At 39.9% G+C, this 15,291-nt stretch overlaps 1 protein-coding gene across 3 annotated transcripts in view; it reads left to right on the top strand.

Moving 5' to 3' along the window:
- Positions 1 to 12,895, top strand: part of PPM1E (protein phosphatase, Mg2+/Mn2+ dependent 1E) — a 162,829-nt gene extending 149,934 nt beyond the window's left edge. Inside the window, exons 4-8 of one of the 3 annotated variants that reach the window (XR_009560475.1) lie at positions 547 to 735; positions 3,114 to 3,257; positions 3,490 to 3,583; positions 8,575 to 11,281; positions 12,756 to 12,895. Coding sequence is in view for 2 of the 3 variants with exons in the window: in XM_030881752.2 (XP_030737612.1) it covers positions 547 to 735; positions 3,114 to 3,257; positions 3,490 to 3,583; positions 8,575 to 9,635 (1,488 nt within the window). In the remaining variant the exon portion in view is untranslated. Of the gene's footprint in view, positions 1 to 546; positions 736 to 3,113; positions 3,258 to 3,489; positions 3,584 to 8,574 lie in introns of all 3 variants that reach the window. The other 2 variants (XM_030881752.2, XM_060291104.1) reach the window with 2 other exon arrangements.
- The last annotated feature ends 2,396 nt before the right edge of the window (positions 12,896 to 15,291 follow it).

The following is a 15,291-nucleotide window of genomic DNA, read 5'->3' as shown; positions in this document are numbered from 1 at the left end:
ATGATTTATGAAGGTGATATTATCGTTTAGAAGTGTGTGTGCTCTCGTCTTCTCTGTGTATTGTAAACAATCTAACATAATTGGCCTTGTGCTTGGAAGGCCAGTACTTTCCTATTGTTCTCAGTTTCTGATTTTATTAAAGTACTTTCCTTTTGACAAAAATCCTCAATCCAGAACCGCCTTTGCTTTAATTCCTCCTCATATCTTTTCTTTCTCCCCCTCCCCACAACTTATAACAGCAACTTTGAAGCCAGTGTATGTAGGTGGTTTCCATGGTACAAGACAACAGCTTTCACAGTGAGAGAGGGCGCTTCAGCCTGAGCTAATTGGGCATGATGTGTTCCAGTGTTCTGGTGTGTAAACACAGATGCCCTAATGTTGCAGGTATTTTAGCATTTGATCAGGCACGTCAGAAAAGGGAAACATTTAGTCTCATTATCTGGGTGACAAAGCAGTGGAGGAGGATGGGCAGCAGTGCGGGGGACTGGCTCATTTGAGTCATGCTATACCTAACTCCCTTAACTGTTTCTGTGTTCCTATTGACAGGACCAGGAAGAACAAGCTTACTTTGCAGTGTTTGATGGCCATGGGGGAGTGGACGCTGCCATTTATGCCTCCATTCACCTGCATGTTAACTTAGTACGCCAGGAGATGTTCCCCCATGATCCTGCTGAGGCCCTGTGCCGGGCCTTCCGGGTCACTGACGAGCGGTTTGTACAGAAGGCAGCCAGGGAGGTATGCCGTTTCCACATAAATTCCAGCCATGATGCATTAGCTGAGATCTACTTGTTCTGCGGTTAAAAGGCTATTTTGGATTTTCTCTTGTGGTAGACATTATTTAAAGCTCTCTTCCAAACTATATTCTTGACACACAGTATTGGATTGTTGTAGTTCTGACTCTCTCTTTAGGAATAGATTTAGTGGGGTGCTAGGATGTACTGTATAGAAACTCCCAAGCTATAATTTTCTAGAAAGCCAGTCCATTGCTGGATTTGGCAGGTGACTTTTATCTTATTCACCATTGCCTGTCAGGTTCACACCAGGACCATCTCTCTAAGCAGACTTTTGCTGACAAAATCTGGATATGGTGATTAAAACAGTGGTCTGTAAAAGAGAAACAGAAGCTGGGATTTCTCGATACAGCTGGTTCTAAATGGGTCGGCAGTGTTTTGCTGTGTATCTCTTGAACAAAGTTTTGTTTGGAGAGAGTAAATCCTTAGATGATCCTTGAACTGATTTTCTCTTAACAGGAAGAAAGGTCAGAGCTCATGTCCTAATTTCTTAAGGTTAATCAGACCTAAGGTTTTACTCTGAATGAACGACAGGGGCTCTAAATTAAGATCTAAAAGTAAAAATTTTTATCTATTATCATTCTGGGCATTGGTACACAATTAACTACAGGACTCTATCTTCATTTCCAACTAGGGACTAACAGAAAGAGAATAACTTTTAATTTTAAAAAGTAATTGCAGAATTGTATACACACAGAAAATAAGATTCCTGCCCTATGACTTACACATTATTAACTCTTTTTGAAATGGACTTGGAGAGAACAGGGTAATCACTGAATCTTTTTCTTTGATCTCATAGTTATGCTACACAGCAACAGTGGGGTTTGGAATTAATGAAGCAATAATTCAGAACTACTTGGTGTTAAGCAAGGGCAATATTCTCTATCTCCCCACCTGCACCCCAGGTTTAGATTAATATGCAGATCCAACAATAGTAACCACTGTGGTCTGCAAATAGAGGTGGGGCTAGAAGACAAAATACAGTTGTTGACCTCAGACTTTGCCAGTCTCTGGAGGTCCGGCATTGCTTGGTTCTGCCTGTCTTGGAGCTGCCGGCTGTCATCATTCTGACTGAGGACAAGACCTGGCCCCTGAGAGGTGATCTGTAAATCATGAACGTGAAACTAAGAGAATCACCTTGTCTTCTTCATCCTCCGTTCTATCCCTTTTAGACTCTGTGTCCTCAAAATCATGGCTTTTTTTTCTGACCGTGTTCACCTCATTTGCTTTGCCAATGATCCTAGTGTCTCTTAGTCTTGCCAACAGTTCTCGTGAATAATTTAGGTTTGTCTCAGCAGTTACTTTTCTCCTTGTGCTTCCATGTGCTGCTAACTGCTGGGAAGAAAGTAGCTATTCCTGTTGTGCAGCAGCCCTGCCTCCTGTTCTCTCAGGGGCATATGTACTGAAGTGTCTTTATCGTGTGTTCCAGGGGGCTGAGGTTTTGAACATTCTGTGTGGGAAGACATTTTATTGGTGGGTGAGGATTTATAACAAACTTTCCCTATATAGGGAAAATGAGAAGTTGTTTTCTTATTGGATACAAGGGGCCTTCTACCATCTTGACGCATTGGTTCTAATTTAGGCCAAGTCCTTAGTAACAGAAAGTCATGCTCGTTTGGTAGTGACTCATGTCAAATGGAGATGTCATTTTAGGACAGTAGTATCAAGTACATTAAGTACAGTGGTACTGAGCTATTGTGATGAAATTCCAGGCTGTTTGTTTTTTTATGCAATGTTCTGAAAGCAAAGGTCCCTAAAATTACTGTAGGAGATTTTATTTTTGTTTTTTAAAGGTACAAGCAACTTAGCACTCCAGGGGATGTATGTAATCTCTTGGCTCCTGTTTTAATATCCAGAGTATGGAAGCATTTGTTGTGTACACACCAGATGCTTTGTATGTTATTTTGTGAAGCCAGGACTCTCCCCCTGAACAAAACAGAGACCAGAGTATGGAAATCTTTACTCTAAGGATTGATATAGTGGCTTAGCACTGGACTAGGAGGAGAAAATTTCAGTTCTGTTCTAATCAGTTACCTGATCTTGGGCAAGTCACATAACCTGCCACAGTACCTGTGTATAAAATGGAATTGATAATTGTCTCTGCCTTGCACATCACAGATAAAATGGTCTGTATGTGTGTGTGCACATATAAACACATACAAGCACATAAGAATGCATTGAGAAGTGGGAAGTGCTATTTGTGAAATCGAGCTATTAGTAGTCTAGCTTCCAACTGAAAAGTCTGTATTACCTATAAATTGCTTCTCAATGAGAATTTGCTGTCTACTTATTTTTAGTGACTCTTATTTAAATTACTTTCAGAGCTTAAGATGCGGGACCACAGGAGTGGTGACTTTTATCAGAGGCAACATGCTACATGTGGCCTGGGTAGGTGATTCCCAGGTTATGCTTGTGAGAAAGGGCCAAGCTGTTGAACTAATGAAGCCACACAAACCGGACAGAGAGGTAAGTATGGTCTGTTCTGTTAGGGCACGTGCCACAAAGGCAGTCTTCTAGTCACGGATTTTCACTTACAATTATCACCATTATCTCAGTAACCATGCCCACCTTCCAAAGGAATAATAAAGAGAACCCTTTCCAGGAAGCTGATGAGTATTATATCTGTTGTTTGCTGTTAAGGTAGATGAATAAATCCTGAATCCAGTTATTTGCTTCTTTCTATTACATTACTGTACAGGACGAAAAGCAGCGAATTGAGGCCCTTGGAGGTTGTGTAGTCTGGTTTGGTGCCTGGAGGGTGAATGGAAGTCTGTCGGTCTCCAGAGCTATTGGTAGGAAAAACCGATTAATTTTTGTTTCTCCAAACTTCCTTTACCAGAACACTGTCTTATATTAATCTGATACAACAAGGGAACCTGAGAAGATAACAGATTTTCAGAGTGCTTATTACTGTTTAAAATAACATTTGGATAATGCTTCTTTTAATTAATTATTTAACCTACTCATTTATATAAATTCCATTCTTAAAAGAACTATATTAAGAAATGTTCTCTTACAAGTTTCTTTTTTTAATGGAAGCCTTTAATCTTTAGCATACAAATCTGCTTAAAACCACAGTGATTTTCATTCCATTTTGGGTCATACTTAGCTTAAATCAGTACTTTCCATAAAATAGAAGCTTCCCCCCCATATTTTACCTTGCTTATATCTTTAATTTTTTCAGTGAATTCTAAAATAACACAAATAATGTGTTTTTTAGATGAAAACAATTTTTACTATATTAAAATTAGAAAACTAATTTTACTGTATGTGGAATATAGTAATTTGTCAGATAACCCTGGGGTTTCAGCGAATCTGCTTCCCTGGACCTAAATTCTTTAAAAGAAGGGGAAGTCGATAAAACTCTTTGTCTAAAATTGAGAGAGTAAACAGCTAGGCTGTCTGGACAGAATGCAAAGGTGTGGTTCAAAGCATTGGGCTGTAGTGCTGTTTCTGTCTGTTTCACTTTTGCACCTGGGTCTGTTGCTTTAGGCTTCATGGCTCAGCTCCACTTTATGTGTTTTTAAAAAGAACAAATCAATGTGCATGTGTCTATATGGGTGGTATGCATATATGCATATAAACTGCAGTTCTCAGTCACTGCCTCCTAAATAAATGAAGTAGTTTGACATAGGGATAACATGGACAAATGGAATTGAGGTCTAATCCCCAAATTTTGCTTATCATTACCAAAATATTCCAGGAACATTAACAAAATCTCAAAGGACTGATTTCAGTTTCACCACTGATGTGATTTCCCTCCTACTCTTTGGGAAGGTGCTGGCAAGCTGTGAAGTGGCCCAAATGGGAGCAGCAGAGGCTGAGAGAGAAGGAGGAAGCTCAAAGATTCTGCAGTACCTCTTGAAAAACTGAGAGCTGGCTTTACCTTAGACTGAGGGAGTTATTAGGAACTCTGGAATAAGGCCAAAAGGGAGAAATTTCTGATTTCTAAAACACACCCTCAAATAGAATTATTTTTGACAACTCCAACCAAAGACCTCTTCTCTTGATCTGTCTTTGTCCGAGTATTTAGAAGTAACTTTAATGCTTGTTATAGAACTAACTTTATACTAGAGGATACTTATCATTTCTTGCTTCTAAAAATATGACACAAGGGGGAAAAGCAGGGAAAGAATGTCCTTGAATAAGTGACAATCTAAGAGAAAACCAGGCTGACTTCATAGAGGAAGTGACTTCTGAAGTGGACATGGAGGATAGTATGCAGAGAAGGACATCCCAGGTATGGCAAATACAAACACATGGGCATCTCAAAGGGCATGTCTTGTTTTAGGAACAGTGACAAGTGCAGGAGGCTGGGGCAGAGGGTGGGAGTGGGAAGAGATAAGTGTTGGCACCAGAGTACAAAGGGGCTTAAATGCCAGGCTAAGTGTCTGGACTTTGTCAGGTGAATAAGACGAGGGCCCATGTGGCCAGGTTTGTATTTATAAATATTTGTAATAATTATGGAAGACGAACTAGAGTAGAAAGCCTAGATGAGAGGTCATTCAGGAGGCTGTTGATACTACTTGTTTCAGAGATAGGACAGCTAAAAAAGGGATACAGAGGAGGGTATAAATTGCTGAGACAGAAACGACAGTTTGTGGGGGAAGAGGAAAGTTAACTTCCAGGTTTCGGACTTGTGTGACTGAGAAGACGATAAAACATTTGTAATAAAGCAGCAGCAGCAGTTTGGGAGTGGGGAGGAGGGCAGATAATGAGTTCATTTTGGACATATTTTATACTCTAGGTGCCTGTGGGATGTCTTGGAAGAGATAATTTATATGCAATTGGAAATACAGATCTGGACCTGAGCAGAGTTCTGAGTTAGAGATAGAGATATGGGAATTCACCCCATTTTGGCAATAATATTAGCAACCTGTGAAGTGATATATGTGTGTGTGTGTCTGTGTGTGTGTGTGTGTGTGTGTGTATATATATATTAGTTGAAACTACAGGAATGGATGACATTGCCCAGGAATATTTAGTGTGAAGAGAGACCAAGGATGAGACTCATTACTTGTAGAATAACATGAAGTCATGCTCTCTGGGTTTGTATCTTGGCTCTGCCACTTTACCAACTGTGGGTCTTGAGAAATTTACCGCACTTCTCTGTATCTGTTTGTCCCTTCGTAAAGCAGGAATAGTAACAGTATCTAACTCATAGAGTTTCTGTATTAAATGGCATAATACACACACCACACTTAGAACCCTGCCTGGCACAGTCTTAGCACACAATGATTTTTGGTGATTTTAAGTGAAGGAGCCAGTGAAGAAAATCAGGAAGGGATCAGAGACATAGAAATGGGGTATCACAGATGCTGGGGAAGGGGGTTTGTAGGAGTATGTAGTCAATAGGGTCAAATGCTGCAGAGGTCAAGTCATAGAATTTTGAAAATAGAAAATGGTTGTGGATATAGGTGAATCACTAAAGATTTTTTTTTAAGTTGGAGGGAGGAATTGAGGGAATTCGGGCCTGATAAACTTAATTTTCTTTGAAGTAGGAAATTAGGCCATCTACCAAAATCCAATAACTTAATTGGAAAGAGTTGAAGAATGTGAGAAAGATTTGGAAAGCTCATGGAATAAAACAGGGGCTAAATAAGGACAAGAAAAAGGACTCCTGGGACTTCCCTGGTGGCGCAGTGGTTAAGAATCTGCCTGCCAATGCAGGGGACACAGGTTTGAGCCCTGGTCCGGGAAGATCCCACATGCCGCGGAGCAACTAAGCCCGTGCGCCACAACTACTAAGCCTGCGCTCTAGGGCCCGTGAGCCACAACTACTGAGCCCACACGCCTAGAGCCTGTGCTCCGCAACAAGAGAAGCCACCGCAATGAGAAGCCCATGCACTGCAACAAAGGGTAGCCCCCGCTCGCCGCAACTAGAGGAAGCCAGGGCACAGCAATGGAGACCCAACACAGCCATAAATAAATAAATAAATAAATTAATTAAAAAAAAAGAAAAAGGACTCCTGAGCAGAGTTCAACTCTGCTTAGAAAGTAAATAACACTTAACACTTTAAAAATACAACGCTTTTCAACTGTTTCTCCCCATGAGCCCTTCAGATTTATGATCCAAAGTTGACAAGAGGCACATGTTATCTAGCATATGGAGAGAGAAAGTTTTAGACAAAAGGATGTTGCCATTTCTACAATGGAATGGATAGTCATGCCCTCCCACCAAATTTGGGGGCAGAGTGTCATGAATTTGACATCCAACAGTAGATCAGGTGAAAAGCCAGAATTCTGGCAGCATTTTCTCTGTGCAGATCTTTGTATGTTCTGTTCCAACCTAACAGTTGCAGTAGCCTTTTAATTGAAGCACTAAGATTTTTGGGAACAGTATGACTCAGAACACATTTATTTTTAGAGTTGGAATTCAGAAAATAATGATGATAATAATACAGTCAGGTGGAGTAGGGAATGGGGAAATTTAGTAAAGTGGATTGGTGGAGGACACTGAATCCCCAGTGATTGGAAGTTTTGTTTTTGTTTTTTGGGGTTTTTTTTGCGGTATGCGGGCCTCTCACCGTTGTGGCCTCTCCCGTTGCGGAGCACGGGCTCCGGACGCGCAGGCTCAACGGCCATGGCTCATGGGCCCAGCCGCTCCGCGGCATGTGGGATCTTCCCGGACCGGGGCACGAACCCACGTCCCCTGCATCGGCAGGTGGACTCCCAACCACTGCGCCACCAGGGAAGCCTGATTGGAAGTTTTAATTAGCTTTAACAGGCTACTGGGAGGTGCCATAGTATAGCAGTGAAGTTGACGAAATCAAAACCATACTTGAGGAAGATGGTTCTGGCTACCTTAGTCTGTGAAAAAGACTAGTTTCTTACTTTGTAGATAAACTAACCCAGGTAATTAAATATTAAGTAAGTATCTGTTGTTCAGGGTGTCCCGTCATGCAGCCTGCTCGATAGGGTATGTGGCCCACAGTGGTTCTAGCAGAGTTATCCATAGGGTTCCCATTGAGCTTTTTGGGCCTATCTGAGGATTAAACAGGGATGTGAAATATTGGAGAGAACTTTACTTGGGTAGGAGAGAACCTATAACAGATATCAGAAACAGTGACAATATGGCCACATCGTTTAATTAAGTATATGTAACTTCATTTTATCTTCCCCTAATCAGATAGTTCAATTTTAGTACAATAAAATGGACAGTAATTGAAGAGGGTTTGTAAGTAACAAGTGCTAAGATCCGGACGCAGGCAGTCTGACTCCAGGGCTTGCATTGTTAACCACTAAGCTATATGCTACCACTTTAAGAATGATAAAGCATTTTGTAAAAAAAAATTTTTTTAAACTACTGTTTGCCAGTGAATTATGATACCCTAAACTAGGAACGATTGCTCAATACTCCATGTTTTTTATGTAAAGAGGTAAATGAGTATCCCTTGTAGTAATGTTATTTGGTTACCCAACAGGCAGAGGACCTGTTTGCTAAGGCTCTCTCCAAGTACTAAAGGAAAACAACGAATATAAACAAGCAAGGGATCTGGAAGTGCTCTGGATCTGAAAGTTCCAGAATGCTCTGTAGATGATGAATTATCTCAGTAATCTGGTGACAGAAACCTAGCTTAGTTGGGCCCCAGGTCTCCAGTCTGTTGCCACTCCAAGCACCCAATATTCAAGTACAAATTACTCCCTAACAGTTACCTCTGTGTCTTTGCTGATACTGTTCCCTCAACAGAGCACCCTTCTCTGCTTAGGCCATTTGAGCTGGCCATAAACGTTTTTACATGCAAGATAGACCAAAATCTGATGTATTTTCTAATGCCCACAGGAGATGCTGAACATAAGCCATATATCTGTGGGGATGCAGATTCTGCCTCTACTGTTCTGGATGGAACTGAAGACTACCTCATTCTGGCCTGTGATGGCTTCTATGACACCGTGAACCCTGATGAGGCAGTGAAAGTTGTGTCTGATCACTTGAAGGAGAATAATGGAGACAGCAGCATGGTTGCCCACAAATTAGTGGCATCAGCTCGTGATGCTGGGTCAAGTGATAACATCACTGTTATTGTGGTATTCCTGAGGGACATGAACAAAGCTGTAAATGTTAGTGAGGAATCAGATTGGACAGAGAACTCTTTTCAAGGAGGGCAAGAAGATGGTGGGGATGATAAGGAGAATCATGGAGAGTGCAAACGCCCTTGGCCTCAGCACCAGTGCTCAGCACCGGCCGATCTAGGCTATGATGGGCGTGTGGATTCGTTCACTGATAGAACTAGCCTGAGCCCAGGGTCCCAAGTCAACGTGCTGGAAGACCCAGGCTACCTAGATCTCACACAAATAGAAGCAAGCAAACCTCACAGTGCCCAGTTTTTGCCACCAGTTGAGAGGTTTGGTCCTGGTGCACCAAAGAAGGCAAATTTTATTAATGAGCTAATAATGGAGAAAAAATCAGTTCAATCATCATTGCCTGAACGGAGTGGTGCTGGAGAGTTTCCCTCTTCTTTTAATTTGGGTTCAACAGGGCAGCAGATATGCAGAATGGAGAGCTTGTCTCCTGTTTGTTCTAGGTTGGAAAATGAACAGTTCAAATTCCTGGGAAAGAGAGTTTCTAGATTGTATCGTTTACACTACCACTACTCAAAGAGGCGGCACGGATTCAGATTTAATCCAAAGTTTTATTCTTTTCTCTCTGTTCGAGAGCCTTCCCACAAAACAGGCACTAGCCTGTCCTCACTTATTCGAAGTGGGAAGAGAAATAGGATGTTAAGAAGTTCTCTACCATGGAGACAAAACAGTTGGAAAGGGTACAGTGAAAACATGATGGGGAAGCTTAAAAAGAGTAATGCTATTCCATACCCAGCTCTTCCCTGGAGTTTTAAAATATAATAAATAACTTTCTCTTTAAAGTAGGCTAGCTAGCTCTCCCCCAGTAAAGACATCACTATCAGAGTAGAAACAAGGTAGACATTTCTGAAATATTGTGTGCTTCATTATGAGCCATGGATGGCTCAACTCTTAAATGTAAATAGATCTCTAGGAAACTCACTACAGTGTTTTCAATCTAATAAAAAAGTACTGGCGGTTTCACTAGCAAAATTATACACCTGGTCCCAGTGACGTGTCTCTGTACCTACGTACCACCCCCACCCCATGACCCTTTCACGTCACTAGTGGAAGCTTGCAAGTTGGTTATTTCAGTCAGGAGATACAGTGTTGAAATCTCACAGCAGGTGAAATCTGTTCTGATGTGCCTAATAGATCTCTGGAAAACTTAATGCAGAATTAGATCTAGTTGGGGAATGTTCCTCAAAAGACTGGGGACTATAAGGGAAAGCCCCTCCCCTTTTTTGGTAGGTAAAAGGCTAAAAGCCACATGGGTTTTAACTGGTAACAATGAAAGTAGAAAACTAGTGTAAAAATGTCATATTCTCAGACTTGTGAGGTGGTATATAGTCAAACAGATTCACTAATTTTTTCCTGTAACATAGAAGACCAACAATGAAAATTTTTTGAATTAAAAAGTATTTCCTAGGGCTGTAGCTATTTGGGAGTTTCATAACCTGTTATGGTGCTTTTGACGGAATTATTATTATTTTTTAGAAGACTGCTGTCAATTGGTTTTAACCTATGATGCTAATGTGTTTTTCACTGTACCTTCATCTCAGGAGTAAACTTCTTTAATGGAGATGATTTCAGGTACAGATATACTAGAATCAAGTTGCCATTTTAAAAGAAAATCAAATAGTATTTCTATTTTTTTCTGCCTTTTTTTTTTTTTAAAAAAAGTTCAGACAGCAAAGGCATGTACTACGATCAAATAAAAAGTGGTGTTGGAGAATGAAAAATATTAGTTCTAACTTCTATAAAATTGTTTCCCCCAAGGGAATGAAATAGTTGCTGTGGAAGAGGCTGAAAGTACTGCCTAAAGTGAGCCCAGAGGCCAGGTGCAAAGGAGAATGCAGATTACTGCAGCTGAGGTCTGTTTAGTTGTAAATTTGAGTCCTGCAGCGTCAGACCAAATAGTACACGTTTCTCTTTTCAATATTTATTTACATTTGATACTCTGAAATTGTCTGCTTTTTGTCATTTCTACAGTTTCAAGTCAGAACCATATCTGCAACTAGAGGCGGCAAATAAACTAATAATCAGATTCGTTCAGGGAGGCAGCCTGATTCTTTGAGAATCATGAGTGTCTCCACGTGACATTTTACCCTCCCCCAGTCGAGCATGGAGCAGCCACGCCGATGCACAGGAGCTGCCTGCTGCAGGGCTCACTCCCTCATACTGTTGGGAGGTGCTAAATGCTCTTGCTGGGAAACGTGCACTGAGCAATCCTGTTTTAACATAATACTAACACACTAATTACTTTATGTTCCCCAGACTCATAATGGAGGACTAAGATTCCTGGATCTTAAAAACAGAGGACTGCAGCGTATTTTGGGGTGCCAGTGTAGCTCTATCAAACAAATAAAAACAGATTCACTTTAGCAACAGATTGATAATCTACAGATCTTACTTTTTAAAGTTTGGATGTAAGTAGCGATTTTCAGTATTCGTTTTCCCTTATTTTGAAGTCATTTCTTCTCAAGTCTTGTGACACATGGCTGAAAAGGAGGGAGCACCCATGGCTCCAACCGTAGTACCAGAATCTTTTCACCATCCTGATGCTTTACCCCCATACATGGACCTCACTCACATCTGTCATTTTTGGACGCCTAGATCTTGTTAACAACCCATCAGGTGCAGGGTCAGTTTCAAATCAAATTATCATCTAAGGAAGCAAGAAAACAGAGGCAGCAGAACACTGGTATATATTATAGCCCAAAGCACTAAGCTAAGGTAAAAATTTTTTAAAGATTTTTCTATAGTTGTCTGTTGCTAATGATTTTGATCAGAATAAAGAAGGTGAAAGGAAATAAGGTACAAATGACAGGTTTTTTCAGTGGGGAAAAATGGTTGGATGAAATTGGGACTAAGAGACCACATCTTTAAGGGTCTGAATTTTGTAGGTGTAACTACATAAGCAGCGTTAACTCCATTTCTGATACCAGTAGCCCTCTAGAAAATAAAGCAAAGTAGTTCTAGTGTGGTCACGTTATAAGCCAATATTGTGAAAAATAGCAACTACTATTCATTTGTTCACGACATGCATATTTATAGAATCGTTAGGTACCACTTGTAAGGTAAGTCCTTTAAAATTCTATAATACATATTAAAGTAGTGGTTATTGGTCTGATATATACTGCTCTTGGTTCTATAAACTAGATAAAAAGCAGTGCTTTGTGAAATGCAGTGTTATATCTTAATGCCACTGGTGATAGAAAGTAGTTCCCTTCAGTTCAAATCCTGTGCCCTTATCTGCTGCTTGCTGACGTAAGCAATAAGTCCCCCCTCGTACTAATGGTGTCTACACATTTCTGTAACTTGTATTTAATGATGGTGTATCTGGTGATTGTAAAAATATTAGACAGATATAAAAGTATATAATATATATTAACCGTTAATGCTGAGGTACAGTCTGAATTACGTGTCTTGTACTTTTATTCATTGTGTAATTTAGTGATGGTGGAAGTTCTACATTCAGTCCTTAAGATGGCAGTATCCCTTTTACAGTTTAACATGATCTGCATCAACTTGTCTGCTTGCTCAAGTTTTGTTAGAATAGGAAATAATAAATATAAAAAAGAAAGTGTAGTGCTGGTTAGGGAAACAGACTTCAAGTCACTAACTGAAGTCAATACAAACTCCTTGTACATTCACTGTGAGTTTCAAAGGGAATCAGTCCCTAATTTAAAGGTTTCCTTTGTTCACTTTCTGGATGTGTACTTTTGAGGGATATCTGAGGTTAAGCAACACTACAGCACCAAACACTGGGGCTATTAATCCCATTTAGGTCTGTACTGAAAAGGATGGTGGAAATACATGTATATAACTTTTCTTTACCTAAAAGTGCCATCCATTGTCCTTGAATTAATACAAAGTTACTGTTGCATTTAATTTAACTAGGAGGATCCTCGAAAGTTAACACCTTTTCCAAGGACAATGTCAACAATGTCAATGTCAACACGGAGTCTGATTCTGACCACATTTATAGTGGTACTACAATGTCAACGTGGTGGTATAGTGTCACACTGCATCTTCATGACAACCATACTCCTTTGTTGGAACACTGTGCCAGTAAGAAGCGCAACATCCAACGGGCAGATGAAATGATGCATAAAGAAGTGTTTACAGATAAAACTGCTGTGGTTCCAGTACTTCCTTCCCCATCAAAGGCTTGCTGAGGCTTTGTGAGAAAGTGATCTAAATTATTATTTTAATGTTTGTTTAAACATAATTTGTTCACTCGGTGATCATTCACACCGAAGCAATGCCATAAAAGTTTTGGTCATACCATAATTCAGGAGAGTTAGTCTTTGGATCATAAATTAGAAAAAGAAAAGAACATGCTTCTTTTCACCTTTTAAAATCACATGACGGTAAAGGACAGATACCCACTCTTCTGTTCTGACCCGTGAATAGCTTAAATGCTTTTTTCCAAAACGAGATACTTCCAGTGTTATGACTATTTCCCAGAAATGGTACCGTGTTGAAAAATAATTGTTACTTCCTCTAGCAGCATTTTATCTTGTTTTAAAGACGACTATATTGTACTAATCAGAAAATATGAACTAAGATAGGGAGCTCCAGACTGACACAGCAGTTGTTCTGGAAAAGGAAAATACTCTGATAAACTTTGATGTATGAAATAACGTACAGACACGTCAGTGTTACCTCTTACTCTAGGTGCTCTTTGGTGAGAGACAGGCTTTGTTCTCTTGTTCATGACATTTCTCTGCAAAGAAGAATTCTCTATGGAGTGGAGCAAATGAAGTGAATCATTTCTTACCAAGCAAATTTATCAATTTATAAATCTTCTCTACAGCTCACTTTTGAGTTCAGTTGTAATCATGAGTGATCCTTCATATTTTATTAAAACTGTTCATTCAGGTAAGAAGTATGTTGGAATTTTGCCAATATCTTAATAAAACCCAGCAACTTAAAACCACTAGGCATTTGTCTTTTTTATTCAAAGGAAGGTTATTTCGTGCTGGGATTTAGGGTGATTCCCTCAGAGCTGAAAATAAAATCCTGAGGTGGCAGTTTTCTAAACCTCTTAAAGTGGGAGCATTTTAAAAAGAAAGTTTGCTAAGTGCTGCTGCAACTGTTATTCTCTCCCCAGAAAAACCAGAAGAGATATAGCTCATCTTACACGTTTCCCCCATCAGTTTAAATGTTGGGGGCAGCGGGTTATCCTAAAAGAGATGAAATGAGGAACAGGACCTGCCAACGGCTAAGTGCTGACTCCGCCAATCTCCAACTACTTTATTCTTCAAACTCTGAGTCCAGCCCAAGTTCCTCCCTCTCCCTTAAGTCTTTTTCCCCTTTTCGTTTCAAACTGGAAGAAAGGAAATAATCAGGTGAATTGTGGCTGAAAGTCTGTCAGGAAGAATGCTTTAAGAGAGTAACAGGAGATAAAAAGAGAAAGAAAGGACAATGTGGGGGACAGAAATAAAGCTGATAAAACAAGACATCTCCGTCTAAGGGAATGGCATTAAACCTGAAAAATAAGTAAACCTAATCAATACACTGCATTCTTACCCTCCTCTCCCCACCATTAATTCCTAGAAAATTAATTTCATAGTTATAACAACCTTAAACTCCTAATTACTTAAATTCATTCAAGTACTTAGTATGACTCTATATAGACCCCAAAGAAGGAATAATTGAGAAAACAAAGTGAAGGTCTGCAAGAATCATGTACTTGCAAGAGTTTGCTAAAGCAGGGAATGAAAGAAAAGCAATATTATGATAAGTATTATTTATACTTGAAAAAAATCCCCTATTAGTATTCTTAGTTCAAAAGGAACATGCCTTTCTGAAGCAGTAGCACACAGCAAGATATTAAGCAAACCACTAAGTATACTGAACTCATTTGAATTTAATAGAAATTTATCTAAATTACCAAATTATCAAGTATGATTGCCTGAAATAAGGTGTTTAATTGTTCATTTCCTTTTTCCGTTACAAGTTTGTCGTCTGTCATTTTAACAGCAATTAGTAAAGAACACTCTTCCATTGCACTTCTTTAGGAAAACCTACTTCTGCTTGGCCAAGGAATAATCTCATGGAAGATCCTTTTTAATTTATATTTCAAACAAATCTAATTCCTCTCTGAGACCCAAAACTGTTAAGTGGTGATCAGGAGAAAAGTGCTCTCGCCCTGAGCAGCTGAGTTTAGCATGCTGCTTATGCTGAGCCTAAGACCCCCAGTCATGAAACCTCCGGATGAGATGTGCCCTGCTTCATGGTGCAAGCAGGGGCCCTTCACACACAGGTTCTGATTTTTCTTATCCTGCTTTAGGACTAGGGAAAAAATAAATGTGAAATATGTCAGGAATTATATGTATTTGGAGAAACCATCTTTCAAATGAGTAACTGGAATTTAACCCAAGATGAAAAAGTTGTCCCTGCCAGTTGTTAACACTGGGAGATCCTGGAG

Source organism: Globicephala melas, chromosome 20, assembly GCF_963455315.2.
Source record: "Globicephala melas chromosome 20, mGloMel1.2, whole genome shotgun sequence".
Lineage (NCBI taxonomy): Eukaryota > Metazoa > Chordata > Mammalia > Artiodactyla > Delphinidae > Globicephala > Globicephala melas.
Note: the sequence above shows the minus strand (reverse complement) of the source record. Positions and strands in the feature narration are given on the sequence as shown.